We start from the raw sequence: 18,786 nt of genomic DNA, 5'->3' as shown, positions 1-18,786 counted from the left end.
AAGTCGTGGCCCTCAAGATTTAATAATCTCTCTTGTGTCAGATTAATCCAATCACTTATACCTGCTAATGCAGCAGCTTCATAATATAATTTAAGATTAGGCATTTTAAGACCACCTCTTTCACGAGTATCCTGCATAATCTTAAGTTTAACTCGTGGCCTTTTCCCTGCCCAGACAAATTTATTGATACCTCTCTGCCATTCCTCCAAATTAGAGTCTTTCTTAAGAACCGGTATCATTTGAAATAAAAATAAAAATTTAGGCAGGACATTCATTTTTACTGCTGCGATTCGCCCCAACAGAGACAATTGCAGTTTTTCCCAACTCTCCATTTCTTTTTGGATTTTTCCCCATAATTTTTCATAGTTATTTTTATATAATTTTGTATTAGAGGGCGACAAAAACACCCCCAAATATTTAACCCTTTTGACAATCTCAAATCCCGTTAATCCTTCTAAAAGGACCTTTTGCGATGCTGTCATGTTTTTAGCCAAAATTTTAGTTTTTTGCACATTAACTTTAAATCCAGAAACCTTCCCATATTGCATTATTATCTCCATCAGGTCCACAACAGAACTCTCCGGCTGGGTCACTGTAACAACCAGATCGTCTGCGAACGCCCTCAATCTATAATCCTGATCTCTAATCTGTATACCCTTAATTCTTTCCGAATTTCGTATTTTTACCAATAATATCTCCAATGTTAACACAAATAGCAAGGGCGATAACGGACACCCTTGCCTTGTGCCCTTCTCAATATTACATACTTCTGTCAGGCTATTGTTAACTATTATTCGGGCCGTTTGTTTTTGATATAATGCCCTAATTGGTTGCAAAAATTTATCCCCAAAATTCATTTTATCTAAAACTTTCATCAAAAATTGCCAATTCAATTGATCAAAAGCTTTTTCAGCGTCTAAAAAAATTAGCGCCGCAGGGATCTGGTTGTTCCTTTCCAAAAATTCCAACACATCTACTATATGCCTCACATTATTTTTCATTTGCCTACCACTAATAAACCCAGTTTGATCCCCATGAATCACCCGTTGCAGAACCCTCATCAATCTGTTAGCCAACACCTTGGCAAATATCTTATAGTCTGTATTTAATAATGATATCGGTCTATAATTTTTTACTTGAGTAGCATCTTGGTCTTCCTTCGGAATCAAAGAGATAAAGGCAGTTCTCCAAGATGGAGGCACCTTTCCCCCTCTCTGGATTGTCTGGAACAATTCCTTTAGCGGTTTAACCATCTCTAATTGTAAATTTTTATAGTAGGCCGCAGTCAAACCATCTGTAGCTGGGGCTTTGTCAGCCTTCAACTCCTTAATTACTGTAAATATTTCTTCTTCTGTAATCAGTTGATTAATCTCCTCTTTTTGTAGCTGTGTAAGCACCGGGATGCTAGCATTCTCCAAATATTCATCAATGTCTTTTTCATTAATCTTCTCCTTGGCATATAATTTAGAATAAAAATCCACAAAGGCTTCCTTAATAAAATCCTGTTGAAACACTATTTTTCCCTTGTGTTCAATTTTATCTATATTAGAGGCCCTCTGCTTTTTCCTTAGTCTGTAAGCTAGCCATCTACCTGGCTTATTAGCATTGCAAAAAGTATTATGCCTGGCAAACCTCAAATTGGTTGCCACTTGATCAGCCACTAATTTATCAAATTGTCCTCTTAATAGCTTAATAGCCTCCTTAGTCTTCACATCCAATGGATTCAGAATCAAAGCATTCTCTTTTTCCTTAATTTCATTCTCCAATTCTTTCCTTCTAGCTTCCAAAGTACGTCTATGTTTATTGTTCATATATATCAACACTCCTCTCATATAGGCCTTGCTAGCATCCCAGACCATATCCATAGAAGTATCCTTATTCATATTAAGTTCAAAAAAATCCTTCATTCGCTGTTTACACTCTTCAACATTTTTCTGGTTTCTAAACAAATTCTCATTTATGCGCCATGAGCGCCTATCTCTGTTGTCCTTATTAATCTCTAACCATACTGGGCTATGGTCAGAAATAGCTCTTGCACAGATCTTCACCTTTTTAATCCTAGAAAAAAAATCATTAGTCAGCAAAATAAAATCAATCCTAGAAAAAGATTGATGTCTATCAGAAAAAAAGGTATAATCCTTTTCAGGCGGGTGTATGTCACGCCAAATATCTCGCAATTCCAAATCATCCTTCATTTCAAAAAAAGACTTAGGCAATCTGGCATGACACGGAATACGCTTAAAAAAACCAGCCTTGTCCATCTGTACGTCCACTACACCATTCCAATCCCCCATAAAAATAAACGATTTGTAATCCAACTGGGTAAGCTTTGTATGAAGTAAACTAAAAAAGTCAACCTGTTGTTGTTGTTGATTAGGGGCATACAGTCCAACTAAAAGCGTTTTTTTGCCTTCTAGCAACAAGTCTATCATTACGTATCTTCCATGCTTATCTGCTTCAATTAAGTCCGCTGTTATGGCACTTTTAATATAAACAACCACTCCATTTTTCTTATTCATTGCAGAGGCAACAAAATGCGTACCCAGTCTTGAGTTCAATAAAAGCTTTTGGTCCATAGCCCTAATATGCGTTTCTTGCAAACATATAACATCAGTCTTAAATTGTTTTAAATATAAAAAAACTTTCTTTCTCTTCTGAGGCGAGTTCAATCCATTAACATTCCAAGTCAAAAATTTAGTCGCCATTCTTATCGCCCCGAAGCTCTTGGAGCACCTCACCAATGGCCCTGCCGCCTTTAGGCCGCGCTCCTCCCACTGCCTCGCTGTAAGTGCGCTTTGAAAATTCCAAAAACTTCTGCTGGTCTTGTTCTTTTATTTGTTTTCCTCTTTTTAAAGCAGCACGCGTCACCCTCTGCTCTCCAGCGTCAGCCAACAAAGTTGTAGTTTGATCCACTCCTGCACCATTCTCCTCTGTCTGTCCATCCTCAGCCTCTTGAAGTTTTCCTTCTCCAAGTCCCTTTGCTGCTTCCAGAAGTGATGGTGGGGTTGCTTTTAAAACATTATTGTAGAATTCACGCGCCTGTGCCACAGTAACCAGACAGTATCTTTTACCTTCATGAGTCCTTCGGGAGAAGGGCGGTATAAAAATTTAATTAAATAAATAAATAAATAAATAAATTACCACCAGCCCTACTGGGATCTCCCATCTGAACCTTATGTCACGTTGTTTAAGTTCCTGCACCAGAAATGCAAAGTCCTTTCTTCTCCTTAAAATCTTTGGAGGAATTTCCTTTAAAACCAAAACTTCTTGATCAGCAACCACTACTTTAGTATCATAGACAGCTTGAATTACTTCATCTCTAATTTCTCTTTTTGTAAAATAAACCACCACATCTCTGGGTAGCTTCCTCTGTCTGGCAATCCATGAGTTTACACGAAAAACTTTATCCATGCATGCCTTTATTTCAGATGCTGGCTGACCCAATACTGCTTCCAGGGCTTCAGAGATCAGCTGCTTTAGATCTTCTTTAATATTTTCTTTTAAGCCCCTAATTCTAATAGCATACTGCATCTGGTAAAACTGAACAAGGCTTAACTCTCTGTCCACTTTATCTTCATTCTCCAATACCTTAACTTCTAATACAGCATTTTTTTGAGTCAAATCTTCCACTTTTTCTTCCAAGCCTTGTACACATTCAGCCACACTTTCCACTATAGACAAAATGTCTACCCTCATCGCACTAAATTTCTCTTCCATCCTCTCATCTATTCTCTCCTCCATTTTCGCCAGTTTATCACTCAATGTTACTAAAATTACCTGGGCATGCTTTTCAAGGGCATCTTCTAAATCTTTCGATGTCAATGCAGCAGGAGGAAGCAAGGCTTGCAACGATGTCTGTTGCACCGGAGAACTTCCAGCACTCCGAAGAGTTTTTGAAGGAGGTTTAGCCGCCATCTTTTACTTTCACTTATGACGCACTTTCACTTTAAATTTAAAAAATCCATCAAGCTCGAGAGTAAATTATAATAATCCTCTTCACCTTTTCCTCTTGTACCGCTCTGCCTGCTCCTTTTATTCCATAGTCTTTCCTTCAGGCAGGGGTGGTCGCAAACGCCTGGCTCTGCTCCAAGAAATCCGGAGCAGAGACGCTGACCAGCTGGGAGCAACCCAGGCTACGGGGGAGTTCGATCCTTCAGCCGCCCAAGCTACAAGCTCAGGCGGCCCCGGAGAACTCGACCCCTACCTGGGGCCTCACCCCCTCCTCTTCTCCCGAGGAGGGGGCTTCCAATTCACCCGAACAGCTGATCGACGCTGTTTCGGGTGAAAATTACTCAGCTGAGCCGCGGGCAGCCCGAAAAGGCTGTCTCCGGCGCCGCGCAGCCACCGGAAGTCTCAAATCCTCATTGTTATGCGCCATATACCTGCAAACTAAGTGACATGCTCTCAGTAGCTGAATCAAACTAGACTGTAAGCAGCTTTTAAGAACTTGGGAATCCAGATTCCTGGCTTTTCCTGCTGTATTATATTGTTAGCCTGTCTACGTGTTCTGAGATGGATTAGGAAAGGGATGGTAGAAAGCATCAAATGTGAGACTATACTTGGCTTCATGCTGAGCCATGATATGCTTATCCATGTTTACCAAATAAGCCACAACTTACAAACCTGTTGAGTTTTACACATACATCATATATACACCCCTGCCTCAGTTTCTAGTTCTTCTGTTTATGGAAGGGCAGGAAATCCAACAGTATTGGACTGAGAACACCAGAACGAGGGTAGATTTCATAATTTGGGAGGTCAGGGTACCAGATGCAAACTGCAGTGTTCACATCACCTTTAGCTAAAATCACAATGCAAGATTATCTTTATAGTATGGTTTGCATATATGTAAAGAGCGCACAGAATTTCAGTGACCTCAAAGCAGACAATGTTATTTTACATAATGTAAATGGCCACTTTTATTTATTATTTATTTATTTATTGAATTTATATACCGCCCTTTCCTGTAGGACTCAGGGCGGTTTACAGGGCATAAAAAACGTCAATACAAAAATTAAGAACAATTAAAAAGATTAAACTAAATCCCTGAAAAAATATAAAACATATAAAACCCCAGTTAAAACCCCTTTTAATATTAAAAGGTTGAATTGCCCAGAAAGCATGGTTAGTAATTAATCAATCACTTCAATATGAGCCAGCAGTGTGCTGCAGCTGCCAAAAAAAGCCAACAGAGTGCTAGGCTGCATTAACAGAGGGATAGAACCAGGGCGGCATCAAGCTCCCTGCGCCCTGTGCGTTCCCACAGAGAGGGCCTCCTCAGGGTGCCACCAATCAGAGAATGTCGATTGGTGGCCCCCAGGGGGAGATCCTTCTCTGTGGGCGCTCCGGAGCTGTGGAATCAGTTACCGGTAGAGCTCCGGATGGCGCCCGATCTTCGCTCCTTTCGTCGCGATCTCAAGACGTTTTTGTTTGTACAAGCCGGCCTAGCCTGATGGGGATTGGTGGGGTTTTTTATTTTTTGTATTCTTAATTTGATCTTTGGGGTTTTATAATTGTATATTAATTGTTTTAACTTGGGCAATCATTTAATCTCTTTTTAATGTTTGTATTTTGTATTTTATTTTTGCCCTGTGAACCGCCCTGAGTCCTCAGGGAGAAGGGCGGTATAGAAATATTATTAAATTAAATTAAATTAAATCATGTGAAGTACTAATACCACTTTACAATGCCTTGGTTAAGGCCACACCTGGAATACTGCATCCAGTTTTGGTCACCATGATGTAAAAAAGATGTCTAGACTCTAGAAAGAGTACAGAGAAGAGCAACAAAGATGATTGGGGGACTGGAGGCTAAAACATATAGGGAACGGTTGCTGGAATTGGGTATGTGTAGTTTAACGAAGAGAAGGGCGAGGGGTGACATGATAGCAGTGTTCCAATATCTCAGGGGCTGCCACAAAGAAGAGGGAGTCAAGCTCTTCTCCAAAGCACCTGAAGGCAGGACAGGAAGCAACGGATGGAAACTAATCAAGGAGAGAAGCAACCTAGAACTAAGGAGAAACTTCCTGACAGTTAGAACAATTAACCAGTGGAACGACCTGCCTCCAGAAGCGGTGAATGCTCCAACACTGGAAGTTTTTAAGAAGAGACTGGCCAGCCATTTCTCTGAAATGATATAGGGTTTCCTGCCTGAGTGGGGGGGTTGGACTAGATGACCTCCAAGGTCCCTTCCAAATTATTATTATTATTGTTGTTGTTGTTGTTAAGAAACTGCCACAATGCATGGATCGAGAAGAGTACCCATGAAGAATATTGAGAAGCTTCAACTGGTGCAGAATGCAGTGGCATGGGCAATTGTATGTATCCCTGGATCAGTATTTCTCAGCATGGGCAGCTTGAAGATGTGTGGACTTCAACTCCCAGAATTCCCCAGCCAGCATGGAGTTGAAGTCCACACATCTTCAAGCTGCCAAAGCTGAGAAACACTGCTGTAGATGGACTCACGTTACAGCTGTGCTCCGTGAGCTGCATTGGTTGTCAGTTTGCTTCCAGGTCCAAATCAAAGTACGGTTTCTGACCTTTGAAGCCCTACATGGCATGGGGCCAGGGTTATCTGAGGGAGCATTTCTTCTGTACAACATCTACCCATCCCATCAGGCTGGGCAGGGCAAGCATTCTGCGGGTCCCATCCGCAAAAGAATTCCATCTGACAGGACCTAGAGGTGGTGAACCTTTCCTGCTACGGCACCCATCCTCTGAAACGTCTTCCTCCTGAGGTGAGGTTAGTCTCAACCCTTGTAGCCTTCCAGAAAGACCTCAAAAAGTGGTTTTTACAGCAAGACAGGGGATTCCCTGGCCATTGGGAGGCTGCACGCTGGTTATATTGTATGTTAATGTCTTCGCTTTTTTGGTCTTGTTTTGTGGGTTCTTATTGTTCTAAAATGTTTTAATTCCTGGTTGTAATATGCGCCACTTAGGGTCACTTCAGGTGAGATAGGCAGCCATCTCAATCGGACAAATAAAGCGAAAGTGAAAGTGACAGATAAAAGGGAAGGCAGCATGACATTTAAACAGCAATCACGAACTAGTGGAAGTATAAACGCTTTGCAATATCTACTGCAGATCCCAGGACAGGCTTCCCACAATGACTGAGCAGTGCTTTCCTCTAACCTTGCATCGTAAGCTGCAGAGGAGGTGCTGACCACGTTGACAATCGTTTTACGAGTCTCCAGCAGTTCCTGAGACAGACAAACACAGAAAGAAAACATTTGTTGCAACGCGACCTTACCGTTCTGCATAAAAGCTCCATGTCCTATTTGAAGCCCAGCCCATTCTCTCCAAAACATCATGTTCAACTTAGCAACAGGTCTATTGACACATTTTTCTTCCTAATTCTCTTCTTCCTCAACTCTGATCAACCTCAAGAATGAAATTGGGCTTAATGATTATTCTTTAGGGTGTAATTCCACAAGCATAAAGTATCCCGTTAAGTGTGCCCAGAAAATCTGCGGTGGCATCAAAAGCTGAAGAAGCTTCTTCTTCTATGGAAAAAGTTATCTTCATCAATGAAAGTAATCTGAGGTTTCTTAATGTTTTCATTAACAAATAAAGCAAGGTAATCTTCACGATGTAATTTCATATGTATGCAATAGCTCACATTTAGGAAACTACAGAAATGGGTGACCAAACAACGGTCAGCTTGGGTTTTTGACAGATTGGAATATTCTGGGTAACCTTTTAAGCAGCAAATGTATGCAGAACCCAATGTAACTTAAAGCATCAGAATTTCATTGTTAAATTATGTTCTCAGCTTTATAACCCAAAATAACTTTCCAAACTGCATTTTTTAAGCCCATGGTTTTCTTATCTGCCAATTAGGTACCTCAGTTTTAAAATACCGAAATAGCCAATCACACCTTTCCATTCTGGGAGAAAGTTCTTGCTAAGCAACCAAATCCCAGAATTCTCTAACAGAACCTCATTATCTTATAACATGACTCCAGTCTTCCTTGAAATTCTGTTAGCTAAGAATCCCAACAAATTTAACCATTTTCTTTTAAATTCGCTTTACCTCCTGTAAATCTTTATACTGCTGTTCAAAGTGATCATGCCCAACTCGGAGAATTTCTAGATCCTCACGTAGTTGCGAATTCAAGACGAGCTGAGAACTGAACTCGGAGGAGATCTGGAAACAGAGAGTGGAATGAAGAAAGTTTTAGACCACTCACAAGTTCTGGCACCAAATCTGGGTATCCCTGACTATTTTTTACCTTATCTAGTTGGTTTTCTACTGTCTGAATCTTTCTTTGCAAATGGGCTCTCTGCTCCTGGATCAGGCTGTCACTGCCCACCATCTGCTTCTGGTCAGCCAAACGGTTCTCCCAGGTTTGGATCTATTAACAACAAGAGAAGAAATTAGTTAATGGAAGTGAAATGCAGGTTATTTTCAGACCCAAGAAATTTAATAGTTGGAGAAATTCACATTCTCTCAGCTCTTTTGCTCTTTGATCTTGGGCTCTAAATGCCAATTCCTGCTGCATTCTTCATCCCTATATTTAACCCAGAGGTCTAAATCTTATATTCATTTACTCCTGCACCAATTTCCAGTTTTCTTTATCTGGATGTGAAAGAGACATCTGCCGTGGACATTCGACCATAATGAAGCCTGCCCATTACAGTCTTATGTCATGATGGTCATAAAACCGGTCAGTCTTGCAACCAAACCGATTTAACATTTTTTCTGCAACAAGCATGGTTTGCTGAAAGCCAGAAGTGCCAATTTTCAGCAAAACCGTTGTAAAATGCAGTGACGTGACCACAGAATGCTGCAAACAGCCATAAATGTGGCCGTGTTGCCAAGTGCCCAAAGTTTGATCGTGTGACCAGGAAGGGGGCCTGACTGTTCGAACTTCAGATCCAAGTCATAAATCCCTTTTTGGGTCAGCCTAACTTTGAACAGTCACTAAGCAACTGGTTGTAAGTGGAAGACTACCTGTAATTGTTTTTCCCTAATGTACGAGGGCAGTAATTGCTAGAATTCTCAGCAATGTGACCAAAGGGCTGTGGGCATTTTAAGAACTGAAAACCCAATACAACAATGGGATGCTACGTAGCAGACGGCCATCTTACACATTTCCACGCTGCCTCTTAAGACCTTGTTATCAGGACACGCCTGTGTCTCTTGTTCTTTCATCTCACAACTACATCAACCTTCCAAGGTCCCAGAATCCCAGCTCCCCAACCTGCTGCTTCGTCCCATTTTTGAAAAATAAGTCTGAAGTCTTATCCTGTCTCTCTATACCTCCTGATCAAGCCGAGTTATCCGCTTTTTTTCTTTAATCATTTGTTCCTTCACGGCATCCCGTTCAGTCAACAAGGATCGGAGAGTTTCACTTTGGGCTTTTTCTTTCTTCTGGTTGGCGTGGCCCTCAGCCACAGCCTGTTTGTATCGTAGATCTTCGTTCTCTTTTTCCAGGCGCTTGACCTCAACCCTGTCCAACAAAAATGAAGTGGGGATTTTCAGAGGTGGTAAAATAGCCCGGCGAGATGCAGCCAGGCGGGCAGGAACAGGAGGTTCGTGGCCATGATGATGGTGAATTTTGGTTGGGAGTGGTGGCAGTGCCAGTTCGGGAAAGTTTGTGGCACAGGGCAAGGAATGATTGGAGAGCTATGAACTTGCAGCTGAGCATGTATTTCACAAACTGTGAATGGGGAAGGAAGAGTAAATGGAGATTCAGGTATAAGGTGCATTTAAAAGGCAGCCAGCACGGACAATCCACTCTAATATTTGTATTAGGAAACCTGCGAGCATAATTGTCTGAGGCAGATATGACTGTTGAGATGATAGGACTTGTCACTGTAAAATAAGCAAGGGAAATAAAAATACATGATTCCCTTAAAGATGGAATAATTTATGAGGGCCTACATAGAAAACTAGGAAGGGACATTCTCCTGATAGTTGGCAAAATGAAGTAGTCTAAATAAGAAAAGGAAAGACAGTAGGAATGCTGGATCCTCTGGGAATTCAGTGGATTAAAGGGCTAAGATGAAGACGGATAAAATCCTGGATCAATACTGCACAATTCTGCTGCAGGCACACATTATGGCAGACACCAATTATTCCTACAAAATGGATGGATATTTATACAGCATTGTGTGGGGGTGAGCCTCATGGCCATATGGCATTAAATAAAAGCAACTAATATGCATTCACAATTGACAATTATACGTTGCTAAGAGCATAGCAGTTGTCATGTGCATCAGCATTATGTCAACATCTGGGTCAACATATGAAAAAGGAAAGGGAAGAGAGAAACTAGGTTTTTTTTTAATGTCTCAATTTTTAGTCTTCTCCGTGCAGTAAGGCATATAGTATCCAGACTGTTTCAAAAGCTAACATTGGAAATGAGAGCTCAAGAGATGGAAATCCAAGAATGCACGTGGGGTGTCATCGCTAACCAAAAAAGATGAGGTTAAAAAAGTATTATGCAGGACTGGAAAATAATAAGGTAAGAAATCAGCTAATCGGTTAAAATGTTCAAGGTTGGAAACAAACAATGTGGACATCTGAGGGACGTTAAACTGATTCTAATGCTACTTCTAATAATGGCAGTTGAAACAGATCTTGCAGGTTTTCTATCATTTCAAAACCTCTGTGGTGATTCTCAGTCGTCCAGGTCGTGGTTGTCCCAAAGGTGCTGTCTTTCAAAAGGCAACTAGACTTTGTTTTTTCCTTGAAGACCTTTTGCTTCTCATCCAAGAAGCTTCATCAGTTCTGACTGAATGGTGGAGAATGGTAGGATTTATGTTCCTTGCAGTCATGAGGTCCTTACATGACTGCAAGGCACATAAATCATTCCGTTCTCCACCATTCAGTCAGAAGCTTCTTGGGTGAGAAGCGAAACGTCTTCTAGAAACTCCAGCTGCCTTTGGAACTTGTGTTTTGAAGATGACACCACACAGCCCCATGCCAAAATAGGAGCTGAAGTTCAATGCCTCTGAAGCAGGGGTGTCAAACTCAATTTCATTGAGGGCCGCATCGGCATTGCGGTTGCCCTCAGGGGGCCGGGTGGGTATGGCATGGGTGGGCGTGGCCTACTGGGTGGGCGTGGCTAGAGTGCGTATGGCCTACTGGGTGGGCGTGGCCAGCTCTACATCATTCACATCAAGGGTGCCTATGGGGGCTCGGGCAGGAGTGGGACAGATCTGAGGGTCTCTGGCAGAGGGAGGGTCTCTGGGCCAGGGCCAAGACAGTGGGGGCTGTTCCCTCACTGTTTCCAGGATGGCTTCATGGGCCACAGGAAACCACTTCGCAGGCCGGATCTGGCCCCCGGGCCTTGTGTTTGACACGTCTGCTCTGAAGTATGGAGTAGACATAACAGCGAGACATTTCAGAAGCCTCTTCCAGACCTCCTCTATTTCTCTTACTTTGCCCCTAATATAAACTTATAATGGTTTTAACTCTTGCATAAAATGAAAGGGGTAAGTAGCTTCTCCTCCCACCCTATGCATGCCAAACATTTCACAATCGTTTTGAGAAATGAAGAACTGGTAAAACGATATTTGATTAAACACGTACATCTGTCTGCGGATGGTTTCACGAGACTCCAAGGCATAAGCATGGCGGTCACCTTCTAAAAGGCGGAACTGGCGTTGAAGCTTGGCCAACTCGCCTTCAGCTGGTGGAAGACAATATTGTCGGACAGGCAAGTGGAAAGAAAGAAAAGTGATAAGGAAGACTGCCCAGTACGGTAATTTTTTTTGCTGAGGTCCCCTCCCAATCACCGAAGGGTGAAGAAGGAATCCTTCCAAAAGACCTGTTTATCACACCTGGAACAAAACACCTGGGATAGGGATCACTGAGGTCAATAGTCCCATCACCATCAAAGGTGTTGCACTTCTCCAACAAAGTCAAATTATATAATTTGCTTTTCCAGAAAGATCTCAGTAAAAATGTTGGTGAGAAGTTGGCTTGTTGAAAAGCCTTGTCTTTATTTAAAAGAATGTATCAAGGCCCCATAGGGTTTGTTTGAAAATAAAAACGGTGGTGCTTCTTCTGAACATGTGAAATACTTGCCTAGAAAAAGGGGAAATGTTTTTATGCTCCTATTCTGAGCTGGATACATGCTTTATTCCATCTCTCTGCCCCTGTTTCTTTCTTGCTTTGGACAATTCTGAAGTCAAGGAGAGGCAGACTTTCTTGCTCACTCAGAGTTTAATGACTCACACTCTGGGTCCTCTTACTACCAGTGACTCATGCCCCTAGCTATCCCCATATGCTAAGCAAGGACTTTTGTGTTTCAGCCTGCTTTAATTTACTTCCAATTTCAAAACCAATATACAATGAAGAGCTCTAGCTTAAAGACTAGCTCACAAAATGCACCAAGGCATGTGGAAAACAGCCATGGTGCCCTGGTTCTGTTTCTTTGGCCCCTTTCTTACTGAATACAAAGAGCTTATTTCTTGCCTGCATTTTCAAAAGCTGGCTTCCTTGGCAGCATTTAAATCTGGCTTGAGAATGAGCTCCCAATCTCCTCCAAGCAAAAATTAAGGGAATATTATCATTTGATTCAATGGGGAGACATGCAAAGACACTGTTGCCTCTATTTTTGTTCCTCACCGTATTTTGCACTATTGTTTGCTCAGCTCAGCGAGAAGCTTTTAGCTGTGCAGATCTGCACACTTTACTATACAGCCTACATTTTCTCAACCTTTTTTTCTCTAAAGGTTTCACAGCTTTCCATGGCAGTACATCAACATTTCTGAAACAAAACCACATCAACACCTCCAGTCAAATATCCTTTATGGAACTGTCAAGCTATATTTGAAATGAAGATGGTACAGATATTTTATAACAGATTTAGACTGAGAAAAACTGCAGCACATAAAATAGACGATGAAATTCTGGGAAACCTTCAGTAAATCCAAATGTCAAAAATACACTTGCTCTAAGTCCTTAGCTACTGCCTGCCAAATCTTTTGATCTATGGGGATAAAGAGCTTTCCAACAGGAAAGAAAAACGGGGAACTTGAATTATTATGGCAGATTCTCCATTAGTGACTTAAAGTGACAGTTATCCAACTCTCGTGCCAAAATATTGTATTACATTGCATTGGTGTTGCATTGCATTGTAGTATAGTGTATTGAATTGCACTCAATGACAGCAGGGTGCCAATAAAAGTTACTCTCAAATCACTGCTAAAGATATGGCTTGCAAGAAGGATAAACAAAACTTTTGGATTGCAGCCTGACAGTCTCTTTGGAACAACCACTGTCCCAGTAAGCTAGGCAAAATTGGACCATACCTTCACCAAATCCAGATATTAGCTAACCGAATATAACTATGTAAATTTTTCAGTCAGCAAAAAAAAAAAAGTAATGTCAATTGTTAGAGACCCAGTATAGGTCATCATTATCATAAAAACGAAATAGTGATTTAAATACATTTGATCTACTCCAGTGGATTTTTAAGTTCCCAAAATAAACAAACGGGGACCCATAACGTGAACTGTAAGATAGCTTCTTGCTTTTCTATTTCAACACTTAAATCATATTACTGGCCTGTTTCAGAGGCTCCAATATCTCTAATCCCAATGAAGAATCTGGCAGTGCAGATGGTTCCTACTTCCTCTTCTCCCCTAAAAGTTATCCATATCTTCTAGGTCTCCATCACCACCACCACCACAATATCCTCTTCCCTCTCTTGGAAATTACCTATGCCTTCTAGGTCTGCATCACTACTGTCCGAACGAAGGCTCGAGGCAGATTTGAAGAATGGCATCTTCAATTTCTACCTGCCGAGAAAGAAAGGAGAATTCAGAAACATTATATCACTTTCTGAAAATAACTGTTTCATGAAGGTAGCGTGTGAAAAATGGTTAAAAGCCTCAAATTGCAATTAAGGAACCCCAGATTCAAATCTGCTCAATCATAATATTTCCTGGGACTGGTTTTGCACATGTGTTGCACATCTGGCTTAGCACGTTGAATAAATTTACACAGTACTGTTGTAAAACTGATTAATGACTTGGCATGTGATACAAATTCAACCAATTTGTTCTCTGTAGCAAACTTAATTTATGCAAACCATGGAACTGTAGAATGTGCCTTAACCACAAGCCTGTTTTTTTTTGTTTAGGGACAAGCAAAGTGTAGTTTTGCAAACTGCTATTGGACTACACTCCAGAAGATGGTAGAGGACAGGAAGGCCTGGAGGAACGTTGTCCATGGGGTCGCGATGGGTCGGACACGACTTCGCAGCTAACAACAACAACAACATTGGACTACAACCCCTATAATGACTCCTTACTACCTAAGCCACTAAGAATTGCTGGTCTACAGCAGGGCTTCTTAATCTTGGCAATTTTAAGTGTGGACGTCAACTCCCAGAATTCCCTGGCCAATCATGCTGAAGGAGGAAGAGCAGATTAAAATACAAATGACTATCATTTAAATGGCAATGATGAAACAACTTAATACCTTTCCCTTTAAAATGATACTCCATAAAAGTGAGTATTTCAGCTATTCTTATAAAAGAAAATCCACATCAGATGCTTGCTTCTGATACTTAGTACAACTTAACTTGTACAATGTACTGAATATCATCTTCATCTTCTCAATTCAACGGGTTTTTTTTCTTCCATGGCTTTCTTCCAAAATAGAGCTATAATGCTGAATGCACAACTTGTAAATGTAGTCATTCTCTGATTGTTTTGTGTCAGCTAAAAATTATATGTAATGGAAAGGCTTACCAAAAGTAGTGACATAAGCACCCTCTTCTTCCATGTTGACATTAAATGACAAATAAAGGTAAACATGCAGAGGACAGAGTATAAAAAATGTGAACTAGAAGAAATCTGTAGAATTGTTTGTAATTCTATTTGGGGAAATATTAAAAAGGACTATCTAGATGTCCAAGGGACGCGGTGGCTCAGTGGGTTAGGATACTGAGCTTGTCGATCAGAAGGTCGGCAGTTTGGCGGGTCGAATCCCGAGTGCCGCGTAACAGAGCGCCTGTTACTCGTCCCAGCTTCTGCCAACCTAGCAGTTTGAAAGCACGTAAAAATGCAAGTAGAAAAATAGGGACCACTACGGTGCGAAGGTAACAGCGTTCCGTGCGCCTTTGGCGTCTAGTCGTGCCGGCCACATGACCACGGAGACGTCCTCGGACAAGCGCTGGCTCTTCAGCTTTGAAACGGAGATGAGCACCGGCCCCTAGAGTCGGAAACGAGTAGCATGCATGTGCGGGGGAACCTTTACCTTTACTAAATGTCTATCTGTTAAGATTCAAGCCAGGGTATGGGATGAAAATTGCATTGGTTGCTCTGCCTGGTAGCCTTTTATGAGACTGAGAGGAAGAAGTATCGCCCTCCTAATCTTGTCAGATTTGCCCACAGCTTTCAGACCATCCAGCATGGTATGCCTCTGAACCAAGGTTCTTACCATACCACCACGGTATGCCTCTGAATCAGGATTCATACCATACCACACCACCATGATATGCCTCTGCAAGAGTGCAGCCACCCTTTTTTTTAGTGGTTTTTCTTATTCCTGAACAGCCAGTATCTTGATGGAGAGAATGAAACAGAGCCCATTATGGACTGTCACGGGCCCTTTCTCTCTTCTTATTTAACACCTGCATGAAGCCATTGGGTAATGTCACTCAGCAGCAGAGGGTATCACCAACATGCTGATATTAATCTTTAAATTGCTGCAATGGGCTAGAAAAATGGTGCTATGAAGAGTCTGACTGAGTTATTTGGACAACTCTGGATGGGGATGAACAGACTTAAGTTGATGCAGAGCAAGGTAGAATGGTAAATTCATAATCTGGGGTCTCAATCTAAGGATAAGGCAAGACTTCCTACATGATATGAGTAAGCCTGAATGTGGGAGAACATGATGTAACGTTGTTATGCCACATTTAAAATCTGGCTGTTATCAAGTCTCAGCATAGGAGATAATGGAAAAATCTAGTCATATTTCTCTCGTCTCCAAAGTGTTGAGATGACAGTTCCCAGAATCGAATATAGCCCTAAATTATGTAGTTTGGTATTCTGAGAATTGTGATCCCAGCACATCTGGAAGGCAAGATTACAGAAGTCTGCCTTCCAGGTTCCTTGAACTGGTTGAACTGGTAGAGCTTACAGTTACTTTAGCAATTTTATTGCAAATGTCTGCAAGGTTGAAAAGACAAACCACTTTTGATAAAGTTAACAGCTGCATACCTTTTCAGCAGTTAGGTCCATTGCTATCTCAAAATTTATCTGAAGAACCACCTGAAAGACCACCTGGATTCATCAGTGATCCCAACACTGTTTAAAAATTTTCTCTCTTGCTCCTTAGCTTTATCCTCTTTCCCCCAAAAGAAATATTCCATATAGCACAAATATTCTTTTAATGAGATACAAAATGCATTCCACCCTTCCACTAAGGTTGTTTTTTACTGAAAGCAATTCTAGGAGGAAACTTTAGCTAACATCCAATTATTTGCCCAAGAAGATTTAGGAGTTTGTTAGAATCAGTTTCATTTCAATATCCCTGCCTCAATAAGATTCAGTTCAAAACCACAGAACCTTCTTCATGTTTATCTTCACATTCATCACTATCTCGCAAACATTTCTCCTTAGACTTAATAATTTCCTAGCATCTGAAACCTGAATTAAGTCAGCACTCCCTCCCCAACAAAAAAACAATAAAAGTACCTTGTTCTCTAGAGAGCCCTATGACAAATATACAATATTTAAGCAGTCAGTATTTTGGTATGCTCTGATACAGTCTTCTGATCTCTCCTGCCAACATCAGCATTGCTTTTGTTCAGTCAGTTGTTAGCAACCATCTCCCAAGAAATGCATCAGCTTTCCACCAATCCTGATGAAAGATGGGAGGGGAAGAAGAAAAAGTGAAAGTTATACTCGACTAACGCAAGTAATTCCTTTATTCATCTACAGGTAATTTGGGACACCAGCCAAATAAAATGGATTAAAAATTGGAGGTCAGAACAGGAAGTTAAAAAAAAGGTTAAATGAGTTACAGCGAGAAAGGAAAAACAAGTGACATCCCTTGACTTTTAAAAAAGAAAAAAAGGTGCTTGATTGAAAGCTGTTAAGTCATAGTTCCAGCACTTGTTAAAAGGGCAGTAAGATTAAATAAGATTGCACAAGAATGTATATTTATTGTTAAACCCAAGAAACTTTTAAGTTTACCCAGGGACAGTGATACATTGCTTGATTTCCTATGCCCATCATCTACTTTACATTCCATACATTCCTGCAATTTTCTATCATGTTATATGCTATAAAGTTCTAGGCTTTCAAGTTATGCCAACATGCTGTTCAGGCTTATCATTGTTAATTGTCACTAGATCTTCAACATAACAGCTACCTAGTCAAATACTGTACCATTTTTAAACCTTAGGTGTTGCTCTATTCTCTTTACTTTCTACCTAGAGGATATACTTCCTCCACCCCAAAAACCTTTTTCTTATTTGCTTTATATTTAACCCTCACTCCAGGCGACTTTCTTTTCCAAACTTCCTTCTTGGACTTCTGCTTCTTTATAGAGTCATGCCACATTCCACTGTTCATTTTGGTTAAATCTCCCTCCAATGCCCACATAATACGGTCTCAGACTCCTGTACAGAGTAAGAACACCTCCACGCTCTGCAGTGCCTTAAGGTTGAGGTTGCCACTTTATTATTATTTATTATTAAAAGAGCCTTGGTGGAGCAGTGGGCTAATGCCTCCTTAAGTAACACCAGCTGCCTGCAATTAGTGCAGGTTCGAGTCCCACCAGGCTCAAGGTTGACTCAGCCTTCCATCCTTCCGAGGTAGGTAAAATGAGGACCCAGATTGTTGGGGGCAATAAGCTGACTTTGTAAAAATGCTGCTGGGGGGGGCAAAAGCCCTAATAAGCAGGCATATACATAGAATGAAGGCTATTGCTAAGCACATTGGTTTGTGCTTAAATTGTAAGCCGCCCTGAGTCTTTGGAGAAGGGCGGGATATAAATGGGATTAAATAAATAAATTATGTCAAATCTTATGGGCTTGCATGCCTTGTTATTAACAAGTCAAGCTGCTCTGAAAATACCAGGGGTATTATAATAATACGGCAACTTTGCCCAGGCTGCACCATCAGCAGGCTCTGAACAGTCCCATGGTGGGGGTACACAAGCCTAGTCCTCGTTTCAGTACGATTTTCAGAGCTTGAGACCCCAAAGGTTAAATAGCTGAAAACACAATAGTTCCTGGCAACTTGTGAAGGCTCCTATTACACTATGTGCAATAAAGCCGAATTAGTGGTTCTTCATGGGAGGTCCCGAGTCTTGGGATAACCCCGAAGCCTGACTCCCACCAAATTCTAGTCATGGGACTCTGCCGGACCTTGCCTGACCACTTGGACCTCCAAGGATCTAGCGGGTCACGCTAGAGCCCCACACAGTCATGTGAAAATGGGGGGTATAGTCGCACCCCCCCCCATTTAACAATTCATACCAAAGCCCTTTCAACATGTCAGCCCTTAAGGTCCTGGAAGGCCACACGGGAGAGCTGCAAAGTCACGTGGCTACAAATAACGCCGGTAGGCCCTGCTTAATCGCAGCAATCCGCCTAACAGGCCCCACCCCTCCCAATAAGCCCTTCCTCTTACCTCCCAGGCCCGCCCTCCCACTGCGCATGTGCGAGCCTAACAGTTCCCTCCTTCGTTCCTTCCTTTCCCCCCCCTCCACACACCACCACCCTTCCAAGACTCTCGTCTCCCCCTCCTCCCCCCCCCGCTCGGGCGGAGCCTAGTTGAGGGGCGGTGCGGGCGGGTTGTCATGGCAATT

General features: G+C 41.7%; 1 protein-coding gene across 1 annotated transcript in view; it reads right to left on the bottom strand.

The window, feature by feature from the left end:
- Window positions 1–18,578, bottom strand: part of LOC308678452 (outer dynein arm-docking complex subunit 1-like) — a 34,443-nt gene extending 15,865 nt beyond the window's left edge. Inside the window, exons 1-8 of the mRNA XM_081345655.1 lie at window positions 18,455–18,578; window positions 16,665–16,830; window positions 13,675–13,754; window positions 11,539–11,638; window positions 9,262–9,451; window positions 8,231–8,353; window positions 8,032–8,145; window positions 7,131–7,198 (exon numbers count right to left, since the gene is read on the bottom strand). Coding sequence (XP_081201781.1) covers window positions 7,131–7,198; window positions 8,032–8,145; window positions 8,231–8,353; window positions 9,262–9,451; window positions 11,539–11,638; window positions 13,675–13,741 — 662 coding nt within the window. The 5' untranslated portion in view covers window positions 13,742–13,754; window positions 16,665–16,830; window positions 18,455–18,578. The remainder of the gene's footprint in view (window positions 1–7,130; window positions 7,199–8,031; window positions 8,146–8,230; window positions 8,354–9,261; window positions 9,452–11,538; window positions 11,639–13,674; window positions 13,755–16,664; window positions 16,831–18,454) is intronic.
- Between the last annotated feature and the right edge of the window lie 208 nt (window positions 18,579–18,786).

Source organism: Vipera berus (assembly GCF_964194415.1).
Source record: "Vipera berus genome assembly, chromosome: Z".
Taxonomy (NCBI): domain Eukaryota; kingdom Metazoa; phylum Chordata; class Lepidosauria; order Squamata; family Viperidae; genus Vipera; species Vipera berus.
Note: the sequence above shows the minus strand (reverse complement) of the source record. Positions and strands in the feature narration are given on the sequence as shown.